At 42.1% G+C, this 22994-nt stretch overlaps 1 protein-coding gene across 2 annotated transcripts in view; it reads left to right on the plus strand.

Annotated features, from left to right (window-relative positions):
- The window catches only part of ENPP3 (ectonucleotide pyrophosphatase/phosphodiesterase 3), a 103986-nt gene that overhangs the window by 72634 nt on the left and 8358 nt on the right, over positions 1-22994 (plus strand). For both annotated transcript variants that reach the window (XM_061623856.1, XM_061623855.1), the window contains exons 18-22: positions 321-490; positions 5405-5456; positions 6131-6285; positions 19945-20083; positions 22334-22411. In XM_061623856.1, the coding sequence (XP_061479840.1) occupies positions 321-490; positions 5405-5456; positions 6131-6285; positions 19945-20083; positions 22334-22411 (594 nt within the window). The remainder of the gene's footprint in view (positions 1-320; positions 491-5404; positions 5457-6130; positions 6286-19944; positions 20084-22333; positions 22412-22994) is intronic.

A 22994-nucleotide genomic window follows, 5' to 3' on the forward strand; every position in this document is an offset into this window, starting at 1 on the left:
AAAAAGTAACTTTTCCAAGCACCAACCATAGAGAAGAGGTTACCACACCACATAGCAGCATATCAGTCCTGACCATAAATATATCCCAATCGATAACCCCGTACATTCTCAAGAATCAGAGTAGCTATACTTGACATGGATGCTAATATAGGGTTGGGAAATGGGAGTTCTTCAGCAGGAAATGCTCATGCATTTTTATTAAAGGCTAAGTTAACATGACTTGGAGGTTAGCTCTGGCTCAAGTTAAGCTTTGAACAGAGTCCGCCCAAAATAAATCTTTAGTGCACAGTGAAAAATTATCATTTTTCCTCCCATGACAGATCTGCTTAAGATTAAGCCAGCAGCAAACAATGGTACACACAGTAGCTTGAATCACCTTCTGAAGACACCTTTTCACAATCCATCACCTGCAAAAGAGGAGTCACTTCCTTCTTCGTGCCCCATGAGTCCCTCTTCATCTCCAAATGTTTCAGGATGTGTTTGCAGCTCAGTAAGTTGTAACAGCTTCAGTAAGCCCTAAAAGGGTAACAGGTTCATTTTTCCCCTCTGCAAGAAATAATGATGTCCACTAACTTGGATGGTTTTAAAAGAAGATTAAACAGATTCATGGAGGATATTTATTTATTTAAAATATTTCTATCCTGCCCTTCAACCCTACAGAAGGACACTCAAGGCAGCTCAAAATTAGGTTATACACAGAAATGTTGGTGTTTGCGGATGTTTGCGTGATCAGAGCAGCTTACACTTGAGATTGAGACGGTCAAGAAACTCCAGAGGCAAGAGATAGTTTAAGAGTCCTTTACTTGGACATTAAGGCAAGCACGCTTACAAAGCAGTTTTCACTTTCCTCCTAGCAAGGAACACTCAGTAACAGAACTCCACAGAAAGCTGCTTCTTCTCCTTGAGCAAAACCCCCACAGAAATCAAACCCCACAGAAGACTAGCAAGGCTTCTCAAGCCTTTATCTCACCCGGTTGCCTTGGTAGCAGGTGTTGGCCTTGAGGCCGTGCCTGGCCTCTGCCAAGGCTCTCCAAACACCTTCAAGAAACTTAACTCATGCTAATGCTCATCCTTGCTCCAGGCTTTCAGGCTTGATGGAAAATAACCAGAGGTAGTATTGCCTATGGGTCAACAGCTCCCACTTTTCCATCAAGACTGCACATTACATTTGCATCTATAACAATTACAGTTCAGCAGTACATTTCTACAGTACATTTATACACATGTATGCATTCAGTAATACATTTCAGTCTCCAGTTACAGTTCAGTACATTGCAGTTTACAGTTCACAAAGCTCAAACTTTATTCACATTGTACATCAGACCACTCCAAGCCTTGTCACCAGCTTGTCAAACTTCTCCTCACACAAAGGCTTGGTCATGATGTCAGCAACCATGTTGTTAGTTTCACAAAATGTCAGGTTAATAAACCCTTTCTGCACGTAGTCCCTGACATGAAAGTACCTGACACTGATGTGTTTTGTTCTTTTGGTATGAGCTTCTGATGTGGCTATTTTGATGCAGGTCTGATTGTCTTCATATACAGTGATCGGTAGTTGTATGTCTATGCCTATATCATGCATGAGCATTGTGAACCATTGCAGCTCATTGCAGGCATGGGATAGAGCAACATACTCTGCTTCTGCGCTTGATGTGGCAACCACTGTTTGTTTCTTGCTGCTCCAGTCAATGCAAGACCCGTGCCACATCACAACTATGCCTGAGGTTGACTTACGACTGCTTAGCTCACCTGCATGATCTGCATCCACAAAGCATTCTAGATCCCCTTCCTTTACTCCTGACAAAACCAGACTCTTTGTTTTCGTGCCTTTGAGGTAACGTACGACCCTTTTAACTCCCTGCCAGTCAGCCTCTGATGGATGCTCTACTTTCCGGCTTAAAATGCTGACGGCATTACAGATGTCTGGGCGAGACACCTTCACCAAATATTGCAATTTCCCTATTATACGTCTGTACTTCTCAGGTTCTGTACAAGGCGTCTCTTGCACGTTCTGTTGGAACGTCACAACCATGGGAGTCTTAACAGCATTGCATTCTGTCATGTTGCATTCCTCTAGGAGCTGATTTATCTTTCCTTCTTGACTCAATGTTATGCTCCCGTCTGCTTCACGCACAATATCTGCGCCCAAATAATGAGTGACAGGCCCCAAATTCTTTGTGTCTACCTGCCTGCCCAGTTGCTCACTAAATTCTCGTTCATCCTGCTCCTCATGATATATGTACATGATGTCATCCACATAAACTGCACAGAAAGTGGTTTTCGTTCCCTTTCTCTGTATATACACACATGGATCTGCCTGGCACCTTTGGAATCCCATCCCCTGCAACACTCTGTCCAATTTCTCATTCCAGCAGCGTGCACTTTGCCGCAATCCATATATAGATTTATGCAGTTTACACACAAACCCTTCCTGTGACACAGAACCTGGAGGCAGCTCCATATATATCCCCTCTCTTAAATCACCATGCAGGAATGCCGTCCCTATATCGTAGTGATTTACACTCATGTTCTGCATCGCTGCTAGCTTCAGCAGAACACGAATGGACTCGTGTTTCACAACCGGGGCGAATACAGCATCAAAATCTGTCCCATGCTGCTGGGTGAATCCCTTGGCTACCAAACGTGCCCTGTACCTCTGTACTTCCCCCGAACTTGCTTTCTTCTTCTTAAACACCCATCTGCAACCTATGGCCTTTTTACCCATGGGAAGCTTTACTAACGTCCACATGCCATTCTGTTCCATAGCTTTCAATTCCTCCTGCATGGCCTGCTGCCATTTGTTCTGTTCTGCCTCAGGCATTAGCCTTATTTCATTAAATGAGGACGGCTCCTCCAGCTCCTCCATTTGGGCAGTAAACACCGACGGTGGGCTTTCAACGGCAGTCTTCTTGCAGCCCTGACCGTCATTCCCTTTCCGCCCCATTAAACTCAAGCCATTAGCACACTTCACACCCATGGTCATTCTAAACAACCCCTGCGACATAAATCCCTTGCAGGCAACCTCGCCTCCTTTTTTCACAAAACATTTGTCCTTTTCAAACACCACATTAAACCCAATATTGGTTAATTTTCTGACTGACAGGATATTGTTGGACAATTCAGGGACATACAACACATCACAAATAAGGCCAATCTTACATAATTTCACCGTCCCTTGCGCCTTCACGGTTCTTCTGGAACCATCTGCTAATAGTACAGAGTCCTGCACTGCTTTCGACGTGTGAAATAAATTGGGGTCTTTTATTAAACAATGAGATGCTCCACTGTCACACACCCAAGCAGTCTCAATCTGAGGCTTTTCTGCGCTGACAAAGTTCACACTCGATTGCCTCCAGCCTCCGTCTCTGTTTCTTCGCTTGACTGCACAGTACCTTTGAATGTGCCCACGCGCTCCACAAAAATAACATGTTTTAGTGCCCTGCTGCTCTTTGAAGCTTGCCTGCTTACTTTTGACAGCTTGCAGCTCAGTCTTTTTCTTCTCTTGTCGTCTCTGCCATTCCTGGGTCAATTTTTCTTCAATAAAGTCCAGATTTAACCCCCCATCGGGCATGGCCTCCATCGCCATGACGAGATTGTTCCAACTTTCATCCAGTGAAGCCAAAACGATAAAAACTTTTTGAAGAATACTATGTTCCATCCCTCTATCCTCCAACTCAGCGAATTAGCGCCTGAATTCAGTGAGATGCTCACTCATGGTGCATTCATCCGTGAAACGCATCTGGTACAGCCATCTTGCCAGACACAGCTTAGATCCCGCGGTCTGCTGAACATGAAGGGCCTGCAACACGTCCCACGTTCTCTTTGCTGAGGGTTCATCTCTCACGTACAGAAGTTGAGAATCGGATAGAGCCAGGGTAATAAACGCCTGTGCCTTCTCATCTTTGCGCCTCCAGGCCGCTTGAGGTGCCGCTGGTGGGGTCAATTCTATCACCTCAAATAAATCCTCTTTTATCAGGAAAGCTCTCATCCTCAGCTTCCAGCTGGCGTAATTCTTTTCTGTAAGCCTTTCCATTGGCATGCCTCCAGACATGTTGACAGCCATCTCTGCTCACCTCTGTCAGGCACAATCAATCAAGCTGCCCTCTGGAACACTGCCTTCAGTTCAGACCAGCCTCCTACTCCTCTGTAGCATGTGCTGGATCAGGGCCCATAACCCTGTTGGTGTTTGCGGACGTTTGCGTGATCAGCGCAGCTTACACTTGAGATTGAGACGGTCAAGAAACTCCAGAGGCAAGAGATAGTTTAAGAGTCCTTTACTTGGACATTAAGGCAAGCACGCTTACAAAGCAGTTTTCACTTTCCTCCTAGCAAGAAACACTCAGTAACAGAACTCCACAGAAAGCTGCTTCTTCTCCTTGAGCAAAACCCCCACAGAAATCAAACCCCCACAGAAGACTAGCAAGGCTTCTCAAGCCTTTATCTCACCCGGTTGCCTTGGTAGCAGGTGTTGGCCTTGAGGCCGTGCCCGGCCTCTGCCAAGGCTCTCCAAAGACCTTTAAGAAACTTAACTCATGCTAATGCTCATCCTTGCTCCAGGCTTTCAGGCTTGATGGAAAATAACCAGAGGTAGTATCGCCTATGGGTCAACACCTCGCACATTAAAATAGATAAAAATACATAAAATACAGCTAAGAAATCTGGGGAGTGATATTACAAGGATAAGGCTATCACTGGCTACTAACCATGATGGCTTTTTTCTACTTTCTGAATGACAATTGCAACAAGTGGGGAGAGTGCTGTTGTACTCAGGCTTTCACGCTTCCCATAGGCATCTGGTTTGCCACTGTGAGAACAGGATGCTAGAATAGATGGATCATCAGCCTTATCTAACAGGTTGTTCTTATGCTTTTTTATCTGAACTTTTAAAAATGTAAATTCTTATTTATTAATTTATGAATCGTCTTCTACATGTGTATGAAGTAGGGACATGCTAAAATTCCGCCCAATTCAGATTTGGTATTGAATTTTCCATTAATTTGCTTATTCACTATCATTGCAGATTGAATTTTTATATAGTGACTTTCTGTGACTATTTTCGGAAATGATTTTTTTAAAAAAATCCACATCCAAAATATTGATATTAATATTGATATTTTATCAGCATTTCCTTTAATTTATCAATATTTCCTTTAATTTATCAACATTTCCTTTCAAAATATCACTATTTCCTTTCAAAGTATCGATATCAGTATTGATATTTTTTCCAAAGGGGGGAAAAATGGATCAGTAAAGCAGTGGCTTCCAGACAAAGAATGGACTAGAAATGATACCATTCTGTTAGGTCTTGCTTTCAAACTGGCACTGCCTAGCAGATCCCATCCCTTGTGTCAAGGCAATGATTAGGTATAAATATGTTTGTACATTTTCCTAATTTTTTTTTTAGATAACAGATTTAGATGCAGTGAATCAAAGATTAAACCTCAGTAAAGAAGCAAGTAAGTATTGCTGCTGTTCCTTTTCTGTCCATTTCTAGTATGGGGGGGTTAGGGGGAAGGGCAGGTATGAGGGCCTGGGAGAATCCCTGTCCTGACTTCCTCTCAAGCAACTAAATGATGACAGCAGGTGTGGCTATAGCTGGGATGGTTAACCTGTGGCCCTCCCAAGGGTGTTAGACTGTGATTCCCATCATTCCCAGCCACCTTGACAAATGGTCAGGGATTATGGGAGTTGTAGTCCAACAAAATCCAGAGGTCCACAAGTTAGTTGCCCCTGGACTATAGCGTAGGGAGGTATGCAAACGAAGCAGCAGACAGAGAAAAGACAGAAGTGGCAGATGGAGGAAAAGCTGATTAACTGATTGTATTAGATGTCAAAGAGCAAGTGGTGGATATGGTGGACCTGCCCTTTTTTAAAGGCCTCCCTTCATTTGAGCCAGAGAAGGTTTGGCAAGGATATAACTGGAACAATCTTTCCCCAAATTTTCAGGTAGATGTTTTTTTGTCTATAACCATCCAAACCTTTTTGAATTGATTAAAAAGCAAAGATTCTGAATAAACACATATATTTCATAATTACCTTGTAAAGAGTTTGTATTCCATTGCTGCATCTCCCCCTGCCCCCCAGGTCATCACATAAATGTGGAAATCAGTAATTATGGTTTATATCCTAGGGGCGGAGGCAGAAGCTTTCAATATGCCTTATGGTAGACCTCATGTTCTACAGAAGCAGAATACCTATTGCCTCCTTTACCAGAATAAATACATGAGTGGATACAGCAAAAACATCTGGATGCCATTATGGAGTTCATATACTATCAACAAGCCAGTAAGTTTTCAGATTTATTTACCTTTTGTAGTGCAATGAAAGGCTATACAGGGAAAGTGCTTTATACAAAGCTGGTTTTTGTAGAAACACCAGGCACTTGTCATTATTTTGATCAAGTATGGTGTGCATTCTTAGAACTTTTGCAAGATGGGGCCTGGAAGAAGTCTGAAAAGAAAATATGATGTTTATAAAATGGATGTGTGCATCAAGTGACACACCAAGCTTACCTGGTATAGCAAACAACTGGATATTTATGAAGCCCTTTTATAGTTGACTGCCAGTGGGCTGTGTTCACATTGGTGGGTCACTACAGATACATATATAGCCAAAACTAGAGGTGATGTATGAAGATGAGAATGGTAAATCAATTATTGTCTACTGATTATTTGTAATATTTGGATTCCCCTTTAAAAACATAAGAACAGCCTGCTGGATCAGGCCAATTGTCCATCTGGTCCAGCATCCATGACCAGATGCCCATTGGAAGCCCACAAGCAAGACCTGGGCATAAGAGCACTGTCCCTCCTATGGTTCTTAGCAACTGTTGTTCAGAAGCATACTCCCTCCTACCATGGAAGAAGAGCATTTAACAACATGGCTAGTAGCCACTGATAGCCTTATCCTCCATGAATTTGTCTAATCCTCTTTTAAAGCCATCCACGTTCCAAAGTATAACTATGTACTGTATGAAGAAGTTACTTCTTTTGTCTGTCCTGACTAGATTGTTCGGCAATAAAAATAAAAACTTCATCTGTAGTTCCACAGTGGTTTTACACTCAACCAGAATATGGGAGATGTGTTACAACTGTGATTGCAAGAAGCTCCTGAAAAGAGATTTTGAGTATCTCAAAGGCCCAGAGGTTATGCATCCATTTCCAGAACACAGAGATCATGATCCAATGGAACAATATTGGTATCAAGCCCAGCAGAGTCTTCGCTCTTGCTTAGTACGTCACAAAAAGGTACTGGGATAGTTTCATAACTCTCTAAAGAAGAATATGTCTATAGAGAGGGATAACACTAGACCTCATGGACATCCAATGCAACTGAACTTTGGAAGAGTCGGGACAGAAAAAAGAAAGTAATTCTTCACACAGCATGAAGTTAAACTTTGGAATTTGTTCCTACAAGAGCTCATGAGGGCCACAAACATGGATAGCTTTAAAAGAGAATTAGAAAAATTCATGGAGGATAAGACTATCAGTCGCTACTAACCCTGATGGCTATGTTCTGCCAGCACTGTTGGAAGCATGCCTCTGAATGCCAGTTGCTTGGAATCACCAGTTGCTTGGAATTGCAAGTTGGAAGAGTTCTGTTGCACTCAGGTCCTGCTTGTGGGCTTCCCATAGGCATCTGGTTGGCCACTGTAAGAACAGGATGCTGAACTAGATGGGCCACTGGCCTGATTCAACAGGCTCTTGTGTTATTATGAAACAATCTGGAGCTTCACTTGCTATTTTTATTGTACCTGTTCCCATTGCTGAAGGTGCAAGACACACAGCAGTTTGTCTCTTTGACAGTAGAAAGTGTGCTGTGATAAAGAAAAGTTCCAGCTGCAAGCATAGTTCTCTTCCTTGACCACACATTCCATTTCTACTATGTTATTTTTCTCTGTTGACACTGTTTAAATTAAATATACACAAGTCTTCTTCATTCTTCTGATGTTTCTGTAATGAATTATGCTTTCTAAGTAACACAGTTGGTGAACATTATAAATACAGCTGAGGATGGGTGAACCTTGTAGAGGTCGTCATTTTATACTCTCTAAAGTGTTTTTCAAGCTATGTTTTGGGGAAACTGGTGGCTCATCAGAAAAGTATCCACGGTTCTTCAGTGAGAAAGTAGATCAGTAATGGCCCACAAGTTTCTTGAAATCTTCCCCTATAGCATGCAACTACAGTTGAGTGTGGAGTGCATTGTGGGCACTGTTTTAGTTTAGACAGGTGAGGCCAGATTGACCTGGTCATATGCTGCATAAACAGAGTGTAATAGGCCTTATTGGCAGAGGAATTAAATGTGGATTTCACTTTAATGCAAAGGTCCATCTAGTTCTGGTTTGACAACTGCTATTTTAGAGCAAATGTTTCTATTTACAGACCTAGCAAAACTAGCTTTGTCAGGACCAGTTGCGTTTGATTGTCTCATTTTTATTTATTTATTACAATTATATCCCAGCTTTTATCCAATCAACTCAATGCATCACACATGGTTCTTGCCCCTTTTATCCTCACAACAACCCTGTGAGGTAGGTTAAGCTGAGAGATAGTGACTGGTCCAAGGTGAACCAGCGAGCACCATGGCCAAGTGGAGAGTTAAACTGCAATCTTCAACATTCTAGCCACCACACCACACTGGCTCATTTAAAGGTCAATAGCCTTCACCAACCTGGTGTGCTCCAGATGTGGTTAGGCTACAACTTCCATCAGCCCCGACCACCATGATCAATGGCTGCTGTACAGATTTTTCCTATTATTCCTTGTATGTTCCCATCCCTTCCCCTTATGGCAGATAGTGAGTTTGCAGCTACCCCAGGGAAACTAGACAGCTCTGCAGTATGAAGCCTGTGCCAAAGGACATGGAACAGGGAGCAGCTATTCAGATGGGGTGGCTCCTGGTCTGCTTTGGGAAGGGATAATGCTTTGTGTACAATTAGGGCTACCACATTCCCATAGAAAGGGCTGTAACTCAGTGGTAGAATAACGTACTCTTTACGTAAAAAGTCTCAGCGTCAATCTCCAGCATCTCCTGATAAGGCCGTGAAAGACCCCTGTGTGAAACACTTGAGAACTAGTGCCAGTCAGAGCAGGCAGTTCTGAGTTAGATGGACCAATGGTCTGACTCATTATAAGACTACTTCATATGCTCCTAAATTTAAGAGCCAGCATGGTATAGTTGTTAAGAGTGCCAGACTAGGAGCTGGGAGATTAGTGTTCAAATCCCCAGTTGACCATAAAGTTTACTGGGTAACCTTGAGCCAGTCACTGTATCTCAGCTTAAACCTACCTAATAATGTTGTTGTGAGGATAAAATGGGGAGGGGCAGACTACATATGCCACTTTGAACTAGGGAGATTCCATGAGCCCCACATCACTCAATACAATAGAAGCTGGGACAAGCAAAAATGCCAATCCCGCATGAACCTTTAACTCAGGACACAGCCTGAGCAGCAAACTGTCATGGTGCTGTGATGTGTGCTCTTTGATTTTTGAGCAAGCAGGGGGAGCACTTCACCACTGGGAAGAAATTCAAAGGCGAGGAGAGCAGGAGTGAGTCACTGTTGTCAGCAGGTCTTTTGTCCAGCCCTCCACCCTGTGACTTCAATAGTACTGGATCATTTTGGTAGTTGAGAGGGAAGAACTGCAAACATCAGGGAATGGAAGCCACTCTTCCCAGATGACAAGCAGCTTTTCATCCCCAGTGAAATTGATGGGCAGGAGATTCAGGAGAGACCAAAGGTTGTATTTCTCCATACAATGTATAATTAGCTTATGGAGTTTGCGGAAACAAGATATAGCATTGGCCTCTGGCTTAGATGGCTATGAAAGGGGATTAGACAGATTCATAGAAGATAGGTCTGTCAGTGGCTATGTGATGGCAATATAGAGCCTCCACTTTCAGAGGGAATGTATCACTGAATATTAGTTGCTGACAGGAGCAACAGCAGGGAAAAATGTTATTGCCATCATGTTCTCCATGTGCACTTCCTACAGTCAGCATCTGGCTGGCTGCTGTGGGAAATAGGATCTCCTAGATGAACGTTTGGTCTGATCCAACTGGGTGGTTCTTATGTTCTTTTCTTCTAATCCAGAAGTGGAGAACCTTTGGCCCTCCAAATGTTTGCTTGTTTATTATTTGATTTATATCCTGCCCTTCCTCCCAGCAGGAGCCCAGGGCGGCAAACAAAAGCACTAAAAACACTTTAAAACATCATAAAAACAGACTTAAAATACATTAAAACACAACATCTTTAAAAACATTTTTTTAAAAAGCTTTGAAGACATCTTAAAAAAAGGTTAAACATACTGTTTTTTTAAAAAGGTTTAAAAACATATTAAAAAGCAATTACAACACAGACTGGGATAAGGTCTCAACTTAAAAGGCTTGTTGAAAGAATCTTCCATCAGCTGTAGCAAGCATGGCCAGTAGCTAAGGATGATGGGACTTGTAGTTCAGCAACGTCTGGAGGGTGAAAATTCCCCATACCTGTTCTAATCCCAGAGAAGTCATCATATTGAGGCCCCATGTCCTCAGGAGCCTCATCCTGCTAAGTGTTGATCAGAATCTTACTCATTTGGTATCTATGCCTTAATCTGGTGTGTGTTTATATAGAACAAGGTTGAGGACTCCGTGGCCCTCCAGATGTTGTTAAACTTAAACAGCTCTTGCCAGCATGACCAATGGTCAGGAACTATGGGAGTTTGAGTGCAGCAACTTCTGGAGGGCCACAGTTTCCTAAACCCTGAGACAGAATGATTATCTATATAAGGGGAAATATTTAAATATATAAATAAATCTCCCATTATTTTATTTTAATTTTGCAGAATACGCAGCTGATTCAAATTAAGGCAAAATAAATGTTTGCTTATTCTGCTTCTCATATCTGATAATATCTCATTTAGCCCCCCCCCCAAAAAAAACAGTTATTTCATTACAGGGGGGACTTTTTATGACATCCGTGAATATTTAGATGGGAGAACAGTTCCACTGCATACAGCATCTGCAGTTATACCCTGAGGCAATTACAGTGGAAATGAAGTCCAAGTAAGTCGCTCCTGCAAGAACTGAACTGTTAAAAAAAAAAAGTGGCACCATTTGGTGAATTGTAATCATTAGAACATAAGAAGGACCTGCTGGATCAGACCAAAGGCCTATCTAGTTCAGGATCCTGTTTCCCACAGTGGCCAAGTAGCTGTCTATGAAAAGCCTAGTTAAACTTTTCCATTTGCTGCCTCAAGGTACAGTGATGGCCACCAACTTGGATGGCTTTAAAAGGAGATTATGTGAATTGATAGAGGATAAGGCTATCTGTGGCTACTAGTAGTCACGATGGGTGTGTTTTTCCTCCAGAACACAGTGTTCCTACTCTTTCTCTTTCTGCCTCGGCATGCCTTTTCCTCCTGGAGAGCTTAGTGGCGATCATCACCAGCACTTGTGATTACTCATCCGAGGAGCATTGGAGCATATCAGAATGCCCAGTTCTCTGATTTGCTTTTCTAGTGTTCTCCAAGTACATTGGAAGTGGTCTAGTAAAAGCAAGAATGAAGAAGTGGCAGCAGAGACCCACCCTGGAAAGATCCTTTTGTGGCTCTTCACAATTTTTTTGTTTTTAACCACCCTGAATTATTTGGTGTTACACTATCCGATCTGTAGTTTCCTGAATCCTTTTTTTTTTAATGGTGTTGCATTGGTGGCATTCTGGTACACAGGTCAGTGTTAGGTATAAGTTACATATAAGTTACTTATTTTTGTTAGAAGATGTTAGAATTCTTTTAAGAACTCTTGAATGATCGTCCAGACTCCATTATTGGTTAATTTTTAATTTGCCAATAAAATCTAGAACTTCTGGTCTTGTCACCACTATTTTACTCAGTTCTTCAGACTCCTTTCTTAAAAAAGTCAGTTCAGATACAGGTATCAGTGAAGACAGATGCAAAGAATTCTTTCAACTTCTCTGCAACCTCTTTACACTTCTTTAGCACATCTTGCTATCCAATGGTCCAGCCTCTTCCCCAGTCAGTTTCCTTATTTAAAGATTTTTGTAATGATTGGTGTTAATGTTTTGAGTGACAATGTAATGTTTTAGCAATATAATTTCAAGGTATTTTTAACACAATGTAGTAAACCTTCTACATAGATACTTGCATTCCTTTTCATAAGCAATGAAAAAAGAAGCCAATGCTTCTCCAAGCGTGTAGATGTGTACAAACACTGAATAAAAATGTCATTAGTTTTTCTAGGAGTAGGTCAATGGGTGGATACCAAAGCTTGATGGATGCCAGAAACTGCTATCCCTCCTTGTTATCTTTCAACAAAGTTTAGGAGAGAGTTGAAGTCTCAAGATACATTGGCCACCTTCTGCAAAGAAGAAGATTATCTAACTAGTTATTTTCTGGCTCCTGCTGTGCAGTGCTTTTTTTCCTAGTCAGTGAAATGAAAAGAGATTGAAAAGGAGATCAACATCATAGAGCTCCTCCCGACTCTATTAAGCATTCATCCTGGTTTGTTTCTACAAAGTTTATGCAGAGGTTAGACTATGGCTGTGTATGCATTACTGGCTTAAAACACAGCTAGATCATTCTTTTTCTCAATTCAGATTGAATCTGGTTTGGGGAAAATGCATCAAAATACAGTATTTCATAAGAAACAACAGAATAGGTACAGGATAGATATGGATTGTGGCTAATGTTGTGTGTACACTGCTTCCCAATCCAATGATGGGAGTACAATGGATGCAGAGCAAACAGAAATGTGTAGACAGTCTGGTCTTCAGTGAGCATTCATTCCGATTTGTTTGGAGGGAGGTTATATGATAATGAACATTCATCCAGATTATTTATTTAAGACATTTCTATACTGCTTAGAATGATATTTGCATATGCTTGCACAGAACTTTAATACATCTTCCCATTAATCATTCATTCATCCCACACTTTTCAGTATATTTCCTTGTCACTTTTCTAATCACAAAACATATGTTTTGTTTAAAAAGCAGATTAGGTGTGATAGGGTGACAGAGCACTTTCATCCACTTTAACTGTGCAAATCTAAATTTTGGGTGTGCCAAAATATTGGCAGCCTGGAGGTGACCACAATCAGGTTGGACCCACAAAGAGTCAAAATTGTAAGAAAGTCCAAGCCCATGATAGACCACTGCTGGTCTACTTGTTTTATACAATCCATTGTTATGAGACAATACTACCATGAAGTGACATTTCTCTGTTGTCCTTCCATAGCCGTATGTTTTTATGAATACAAAAAACCAAAACAAAAATATGTAGTGGCATGCGGCATATTAAGCAAATATCAAGTTTGGCCCTTAAGCAACAGTGACATTAAAGTACTGGAGTGGGATTAAAAATTCACCCAAATTTTATTTTATATACATCAGTATCCTGAGCTAGTCTCTCAAATTATAAAAACCACTTTGTCATGAGTCAGAGACATGGCAAAGACAGTAGCCAAGATTTTCTGAGGCATACCACCATGATTTAGGGAAAAGCTATGATTTTTACCACTGGCTGTTGGCAAAGGTTTATGAGGAAAAACTCATCTCCTGGAGAGGAAGGATTTGGTTGCACCGAGTCACCAACCCCTCCCACACAGAGGCACATACACACTCTCACACTCATTCATTCCCACACAGAGGTGTGCACATACTCAAACTCGTTCACTCATAGAATCCAGCTCCTTTCATGATTCTCTGTGAAAAAATAAACATCTCTGCTGTCCGTTGTGTTCAAGAATCTTTAAATTATCCTGCAATTGAGGAGCTAACTGTATTGTTACATGACACACCAATCTCTGAGCAGTGTGAGACTCCCAGGGGTTCCGGCACTTACTCAGGTTTTGGTTTCCTTGGAAAAAGGGGCAGCAGAGGCTATGGTATCTTATAGGATATATGGTTTTTACTTATACATATTCACTATCTGAGCTTAAGAAGGAGAGGTTCTCAGTCCATCAGATCTTGCTCTTTATTGCCCATAGCTTTGGGGTCCAGAGAGCAAGCAAGCTTCTCTGTCTCCAGTTCCCAGCCTTTCCTCTGACTAGACTAAAAAACACAAGCTTCTCATTGGCTCCAGGATAAGGGATGGAGGGCCCCTCTTCTGAAAAGAGTTTCAATAGTCCCAGGACCTCTCTTGGCCACATCCCTTTGTATATGCAGACTGACCACTCAATAAGCCATTATATCACAGGCTAACTTGGCGGTCATGGAGGACCGGTGAAGTGCCGGATGACTGGAGGAGAGCTAATGTTGTCCCTATATTCAAAAAGGGCAAAAAGGAAGAACTGGGGAACTACAGACCAGTCAGCCTAACATCAATCCCTGGAAAAACTCTGGAGCAGATTATAAAGCAGTCAATCTGTAAGCACCTTGAAAGCAATGCAGTGATTACTAGGAGCCAACACGGATTTATGAAGAACAAATCCTGCCAAACTAATCTCATCTCATTTTTTGATCAGGCAAACTCCCATGTAGACTGTGGGAATACTGTGGACATAATATATCTCGACTTCAGCAAAGCTTTTGACAAAGTGCCCCATGATATTCTGATTAGCAAGCTAGCCAAATGTGGGCTGGATGGAACAACTATCAGGTGGATCCACAGCTGGCTCCAGAATCGTACTCAAAGAGTGCTTATCAATGGTTCCTTCACAAACTGGGTGGAAGTAACGAATGGGGTACCACAGGGCTTGGTCCTGGGCCCAGTGCTCTTCAACATTTTTATTAATGACTTGGATGAGGAGGTACAGAGCATGCTCATCAAATTTGCAGATGATACAAAATTAGGGGGCATGGGTAATACCATGGAAGACAGAAACAAAATTCAAAGGGACCTTGATAGGCTGGAGCATTGGGCTGAAAACAACAGAATGAAATTCAACAGGGATAAATGCAAAGTTCTACACTTAGGGAAAAGAAACCAAATGCACAGTTATAAGATGAGGGATACTTGGCTCAGCCAAATGACATGTGAGAGGGATCTTGGAATTGTCGTTGATCACAAGCTGAATATGAGTCAACAGTGAGATGTGGCTGCAAAAAAGGCAAATGCTATATTAGGCTGCATTAACAGAAGTATACTTTCCAAATCGCATGAAGTACTAGTTGCCCTCTATTCAGCACTGGTTAGGCCTCATCTTGAATACTGCATCCAGTTCTGGTCTCTGCACTTCAAGAAGGATGCAGACAAACGAACAGGTTCAGAGGAGGGCAACAAGGATGATCAGGGGACTGGAAACCAAGCCGTATGAGGAGAGACTGAAAGAACTGGGCGTGTTTAGCCTGGAGAAGAGAAGACTGAGGGGAGATATGATAGCATTCTTCAAGTACATGAAAGGTTGTCACATAGAGGAGGGCCGGGATCTCTTCTTGATGATCCCAGAGTGCAGGACACGGAATAATGGGGTCAAGTTGCAGGAAGCCAGATTTCGACTGAACATCAGGAAAAACTTCCTAACTGTTAGAGCCATACAACAATGGAACCAATTACCTAGAGAGGTAGTCAGCTCTCTGACACTGGAAACATTCAACAGGCAGCTGGACAGGCATTTGTCGGGAATGCTTTGATTTGGATTCCTGCATTGAGCAGGGGGTTGGAGTTGATGGCCTTATAGGCCCCTTCCAACTCTACTATTCTATGATTCTATTAGCTTATGCAAAGAAAACTGGTTTCACCAGTGGAGCAAGTTTCTTCCTTTGCAGATCTCAACTTCAGCTACAAGATCATAGGCTTGAAAGTGACACAAAGAAATCATCTATCTCAATGAACGCGGCTCTCCAGGCCTTTCTAATTGGCCCTCAGGCCGTACCCCTCACTGGCTCTGCTCTGCATCTTCCTCAGGTGCCTTTGCTGGTCTGGTTTGTGTCGTTGAACTGTGATAATGCCTTCTGGCTGGATCCGGAGATGTGTGTGGGTTAGGGAAGGAAATAGCTGTCAATGTTCGTTCACTCCATTTCTCATTTTTCCAATCTTAAATTCAGTTCTCCACATTTCTGGAGAAATTTGCTATTTTTTTAAAAAAAATTCTCATGAAAATTCTCCAACATTTTAGTGTGAATTTCTCATAATAAACACTTTTTTGTAGGTAGCTATCATGGAATCATAGAATTTTGAGGGATGGCTATATTTTGGTTCACACATGCGAATTTGATAGATTCGACTTGAAATGCAAAGAATCAAATTTCTCACCCACCCCTACTGTGGGTTCTGCTTTTTGTGTGGCTGGAATGTAGTCTGCTGTACAAAGGCAAGAGTCACATTCCTGTTCCACCTACTTTTGTCTCTGGGCCCATCCGCTTATTGTCTGGCCCATCCCCACCGACATGTGGCCCCTCCAGAAGGTTATCTTACAAGGAAATTTAAGAAAGCCTTGGATTGTTCACACATTCATGTGCATGGCTTGATTACTCAACAGTAGGTTACACTTTAATTATTGCTTCATGACTTTCAGCTGAATGTTGGAACTGATTTCATTGAAACTGTTGCATTTGTTGTGGCATTGGACAATGCTGAAAGTTATGTCTGTGGGGCATGATTTGTGTTGGGTCATTCATAAATGTAACTCACTCCTGGATTTGTACATTCATGAACTGGCCCTGAGTCTGATATAAAAATAAAGCAAATTAGACAAGCTTTTGTTACCAGGCCCATCAGGACTGCTGATGGGGTAAATGGAAATGAACTGCCTTCAAGTCAATTCCGACTTATGGCAACCCTATGAATAGGGTTTTCATGGTAAGCGGCATTCAGAGGGGGTTTACCATTGCCTTCCTCTGAGGCTGAGAGGCAGTGACTGGCCCAAGGTCACCCAGTGAGCTTCATGGCTGTGTGGAGATTCGAACTCTGGTCTCCCAGGTCATAGTCCAACACCTTAACCACTACACCACATACATATTTTCCTGCATGCTATTTATCAGGGTTGGCAAACTTTTTGTTTTGTTTTTGTATTTTGATGTAACTATCAGAACTATTACATGTTGCAGTTAAAGCAAGGGGAGCTGCTTTTATGGCTTTGTGCATGTTTATTTTCTTTACATGATCTGCAAATAATATTCTATATTAATATCTTGCTTTTCTTCTCAGGAGCTCAAGGTTGTGTACGGTATCCTCCCCTCCCTGTTTTTATTTTTGCAACAATCTTTGAGGTGGGCTAGGCTAAGTTAATATATGTACTTAAGCAGCAATTATTGCCAATAGATTGTCAGCAGTGTGGTACAGGGGGCCCAATCCACATGCAAAAATCCTGTTGGCATCCCTGGGGTCCGGAATAGTAAAATCTGTGCTGTATAAAGATAAAAAGCATATTTGAGTAGAACCTCTGGACTTAATAGAGCTGGCATCTCTGGATCAATAGCTTTGCGAAATCTTTCCTTTTTAGTGTGTGTGTGTGTAATTCTTCTTTATATCACTTTAAAAACAGCACCACCCCTGGAAGTGGCCAAGTGATGACCTGGTAGACAAGAGCAACTGCTTCCAAATGCTGTAGTTAAAGTCCCACTAAAGGAAAATAAATTATGCCCCTTGACACATTGATTACTGTCTCCCTTTTAAAGCAAGTTCTTCTTACCAAAGGCAGGGACTGTACTTTTCCTGCGAGTCTGACCTACTGTGCAGGCTGAAGTAAACATTACAAGAGACAGCAACTGGCTGCTGCTTTGCTTGCCAGTCTCTGCTTCACATCAGTTGACTGTTGGTGGGGGGATGGGACAGCAAGACAACGCACAGCACTATGACCATGTTAAAAATAAAAGGTATGAGGAAAGGCATGAAACAGCAGAAATTCTGTGTCTTTGGCTCCATTTAATTAAGCCCTGCGATAGAGATTTTTTTATCCCCTGAATTTTTATCCCCTACAAGATGAAGAAAGAATAGATTCTCTTGCTTGCTTGTTTCTTCAGTGATCAGATGCTTCCCCCCACTTTTTTGTCAGTGCTAGTCTGTTTACCTCCTACCTCGTTTGTTACATGAAGTCTTTTATATTGTACATTATACTCTATATTAGAGGTTCCCAAATTGTGGTCCGTGGACTTCATTGACATTGTCCACGGCATGTCCACATTAAATATTCATATTTCTTTTTAATTGCATTTTTATTGGGTTTTATTTCTTATGTTGTATTTTATTGTTTAACAGTTTGCATTACATAGTATGAAAACTGTAATACAATAAAATGCAATTTAAGAAATAAAAGAAACAATAAAAATACGATTAAAAATCATATAGCATCTAGCACAGAGCATTACCATTGCTACAACAGGCAGAAAAATCATTAAGTGGTCTGCCAAGACCATCAGCTTATATATCATATGGTCAGGTAATTTCATTTTGTAGTGTAAAAAATTAAAACTGGTATAATTATTTTATAATGATTTTGTTTTATTTCTTTAAGATATTAAACTCATAACAAAACAAAGAGAGACAAGATAATAAAATTGAATAGGCCAACTGATATTTATGCTCAATGATGCACAGCTGGCAGTGGTAAATAGAACTGGAATACATCCACTGATAACAAATACTATATAGACTAATTAGAAAATTATACATTGGACTGGTTTACATTCAGTGCTAAGCCAAACTATGGCTTGGTGCAAGTATGTGAGTGTGAGGGTTCCTGGAAGGGAGACTGCAGCTGCTGTGGTCCTCCTGCAATCCTGATACTGTTACAGTCATGAGCTAAGCCATGGTTTAGCTTAGTGTTTTGTCCAGCTTCAGACAAAACACAAGGTGCAATGGTTTGTTCTTGGGTTTTCAGCTTGTGGTTTGTCCGGAGGAGACTGTCCAAGTTTGGATGACGCACACTAAACCATAGCATGGCTTGCATCATGATTGCAGTGAAGCAGCAGGAGGACTGGGGGAGGAATGCAGCTTCTGCAGTCTCCTCTCTGGGGACCCACATGGCCCACATTCATGCTAAGCCAAACTTTGGCTTAGTGTGATGTGTAAATCAGGCCACTGATAGAAACAGCCTGTATTGGGATTGATGGCAATGTGCTTATTTGTGCTGACCTGATCTTCAGAGTTTTCTGATATCTATTCTCTGGGTGTGTGGTAGGGTGCTGGAAGCACTGCTTGGACAGTGCTGTTGAGTGATAACCATCATAGGAGGTTGCCTTATACTGAGTCATAGTCATAGTCTATCTAGTTAAGTACTGCCTACACTGACTGGCAGAAGTCCTAGAGTTTCATATAGAAGTCTCCCCCCCCCGGTTCTATCTAGAGATACCATGAACCAAGGCAGACAGAGGGCAAAAGTGTATACATTGCAGTTACCTTATACAGACAGAAACTAATGCTGCCCAGGGCAGACCAGCAACATCATCAAACTGCATTGGACTCTATTAGCCTTTCTCTAGGACCGAACCCACTTCCAGTAGTTGCAGGCCCACCCTCTCTATCTCTCTCCAGGTTACCACTGAGCAACAGTGGAGGGGTGGTGGTCATGAATTCATTCATCACCTACAAGAACCTCAATTTTTATGCATACATTTCTTGATTCACCACCAGGAAATAATGCATGTGTGACTGCAAAACTGCATAATCTCTATGAAGCTCTAGTGTGAGTCACATATCTTAACTTGTCTATTAGACTCAAACATATTTTCCTTTTTGAGAAAACTACAAAAGGCATGTTTTTGATCCAAAAGCTGCCTTGATCTTGCTGCTACAGCTTTATATTGGGCCATAGTCCTCTCCTGCCTCCCCCCCCCCACTATTCATTATTGAAATGCTGAAGAACCAAGAAATAAAACAGACTGGAACAGGGGTGGGGTGAAGAGAGTCCATTTTTATTTTTAGCACTGTCATGATTCATTATACAAATAGGAAAAGAAAGAATCGATGAAAGCTAGGCTAGGAAGTCGCAAAACTTTAGGTTAGCCACGATTGTGGGTGTAATGATCTTTCCTTTTTTTCCTTTTTCTTTTTCCTTTTCCAGCCGGGAGATGCACCTTCTCTTCCTCCCACTGCTCCAGACTGTCTGCGGCCTGATGTAAGAATCCCTGCAGCTCAGAGCCAAAACTGCTCCAACTACCAGCCAGACCTGAACATCACCCACGGTTTCCTCTACCCTCCCAGTTAGTAGTACTCTTTATATAGAAAGAGCATAATGTTTTAATCAGCTGGATGTGGCTGTGTGTTTAAAATGAATACACAGCACTGAAACAACCCACTTGGGATAAGTGTAGCATTCAGAAAAAAGAATTTGAGAGAGGGTTACTTGAAAGAAGAATATCTTTGCTATATAATAGTTACTCCCTTATGTAGCATTAGACCACAGGGCTCCTCAAGTCAAATTCACATATTTTTGTTCAATAGGCTTAGATTTAAGTTGAACAAGAAGTCGTGGAAGCATTGCATATAAAGGAACCTGTTAGAAACCTGGCTTACATACTAAACAAACCATGGCTTATTCAACAAACCATGAGTCAAGGCCGATGCCAGGCATGAATGGGTCCTTAGGTACCAGCCTGCTCTGGGCCCATGGCGCCTGCCCACATTTACCTCTCCCACTGCGGTAAATGCTGGCCATGCTGTGAGTGCATGCCTGCCAAGATGGTGGCAGGGGCATCAGCCCCTTAGGGAAGCCTCGGCCACCATCTTGGTTGATGGTAGGCATGCACGCAGCTCGGCCAGCAATCACTTCAGTGGGAGAGGTAGGTGGGTTGTGCAGGTGGGCGTTGCGGGTCTGCACAGTTGAAGGGGGGTGCCTGGGAACTTCCTCTCTCTGCAATCTGCAGCAGGGTCAGGATCACGGAATGGGAGTGCTACCCACCTACCCTAAGGAGGGACCTTCCTGGGGGCCTTCTGGGCCCTCAGCCAGGGCCCGACCTGGCTGCCCTCTGGCACCAGCCCTGCCATAAGTCATCTCACAGTCAGGCAAACAAGCCACTGCTTGTTTCTCCAGAGCTTAGTTTGTTTTCCAGCTTCTCTTGCTTTGTGCCTCTGTAGTTCTGTGAATTTCTGGGGTGAGGTGGCCACACAAACCAGTTTTAAGCAAGGCTTTTGGCTTCAAACATAACGCCAAGCCATAGTTAAGGCAAGTCACAGTTCATAAGCCAATAACAAACTGGCTTCACATAATAGTTTGTTGCCAGAAAACAAACCATAGTTAGTCTGCTGGGCTGGATTCCTATGTTCAAACAAACCACCCTTTGGCTAAACAAACCATGACTTAGAGTTATGTGTGAACCAGGTCAGTATATTAGCTATTAGGAGAGTTCAGCATAATCTCTTAGATTCCTCTCAGCTCACACATACTAGAGAATGGAGAGGCCTAGCATCAAGTTGCTTTGCCCACACAGCTAGAATCAGTATGGAACCAATACCTTCAATCTTGATTAGTGTATCTACACAGGAAGCTTCCTGTGCTCCTAGTCTGCATTTTAGGGAACTGAAATTGCAGGAAACAGTCCCATGAAATAGAAAGTATGATGTGATCAAATTTCTTTTACCAATATGGCACCTACCTTTGACGCCTGAAGCACATATGCACACTCCCCAGGATTCATTATGTTTGCTGTGGAGAAACAAAGAGATCAGGACAAGGTCAATATGGACCTGAATATGCACCCCATGCATTATACTTTCCCAACATGGAAGGTCTGTTTTTAAGAAAAAGCGTGGGAATCCATATTCCAACTCTCATCTTCATGATGTCCTGATTCCATCATGAAAGTTCAGTCTGCAGTGTTTGATCTTTGCTGGGTGTTCCACACACGCAAGCCACAATGTTTAATGTAGGAATGTAGCCTCAAGCGTTTGGATTTGAAAGTAGGTGATTCATGTTATATATTTTATACTAATAGCGATTTCATTGTCTGCGTATGGATCTTTATGTAGCTAAATTGGTATCAACCATGCACAAATGGGAGGTATCAGCAGAGTTGACAGAATCCACTGTTTTCGGAACTATAAACATTGTTATAAAAAAGAAAACCTTAGATGTATATAAAAAAGCTCAGTGAAGACTGCCCCTGCTCAGGGGGCACAGAATGCTGATGGACTGTTGGGGGGTGGGACTAGAACCTGGGAGAGGGGAATGGAATAGAAAAGTGTTGGAAAAGTGCATGGTTGGCTGGCTGAAACTCTGTAGAATTTCACTCTTTTGTTGCAGGTTCCACTTGTATCTTTCTGTTAACTCTGTATTTGATCCTGTGCTTTCATGTGAGAGGGCAGAAAGATCTTAAATAATAAAACTGAAGTGGTATTTTCAGAAATAAATCCTTTAGAACTGTAAACAGAATTGTGTTCTGCTTAAAATAATATGTAATTTTGACTTATTTTTCAGGATATACAAACAATTAATGCTTACTATTTTTTCACAGACTTCAATTCATCTGCTCTTGAACAATATGATGCTTTACTTACCAGTAACATTGTTCCCATGTACGCAGAATTCAAAAGTAAGTTCTGATGATGGCCTGAACTTTGACATTGCATTCTTAGCTTGATATTGTATGCTTACATTCTGGTCTGTGTGGTCAAGGCTTAAAGAAGCCATATAGCTTCATTCCTTTGATGTTAGCTATTGGCTTAAGGGTGCGGCCTGAGAACTGCTGAGGGCAACAAGCAGCAGCCGTGTGTGCTGGGACTTTTATTCTGTTTCCTGACTCCTAACAGAGCAGAGCAGAGCAGAGGGAGCTGTCCCAGTTGGTCTACAGGTGAGGACATATAAGCAAGCCAGCTTTCAGAGAGCTAGCAAACAGAGCAAGCGAACAGAAGTTCGACAAAGGAGTTCCACAGGGGAAGTTAAAAAAATAAATTACTAATTCTCCTTGTACAGTGCACCACATACCAGTGGGACTCTCACGTTTACCCTGATGTAGGACAGGACAACGCACAGGCCATTCCAAAACAAGTAGTTAGAAAGAAAGAAAAGGTGGAAGAGAGTATGAACAGGAAGGATACTCCAGTGGTTGTGACCTGCAAGGTGTGTGCCATGTTTGTTTTCTTGCCTGAGAACAACATGGTGTACACGTGCAACAA

The sequence above is a fragment of the Rhineura floridana genome, chromosome 4, assembly GCF_030035675.1.
Source record: "Rhineura floridana isolate rRhiFlo1 chromosome 4, rRhiFlo1.hap2, whole genome shotgun sequence".
Lineage (NCBI taxonomy): Eukaryota > Metazoa > Chordata > Lepidosauria > Squamata > Rhineuridae > Rhineura > Rhineura floridana.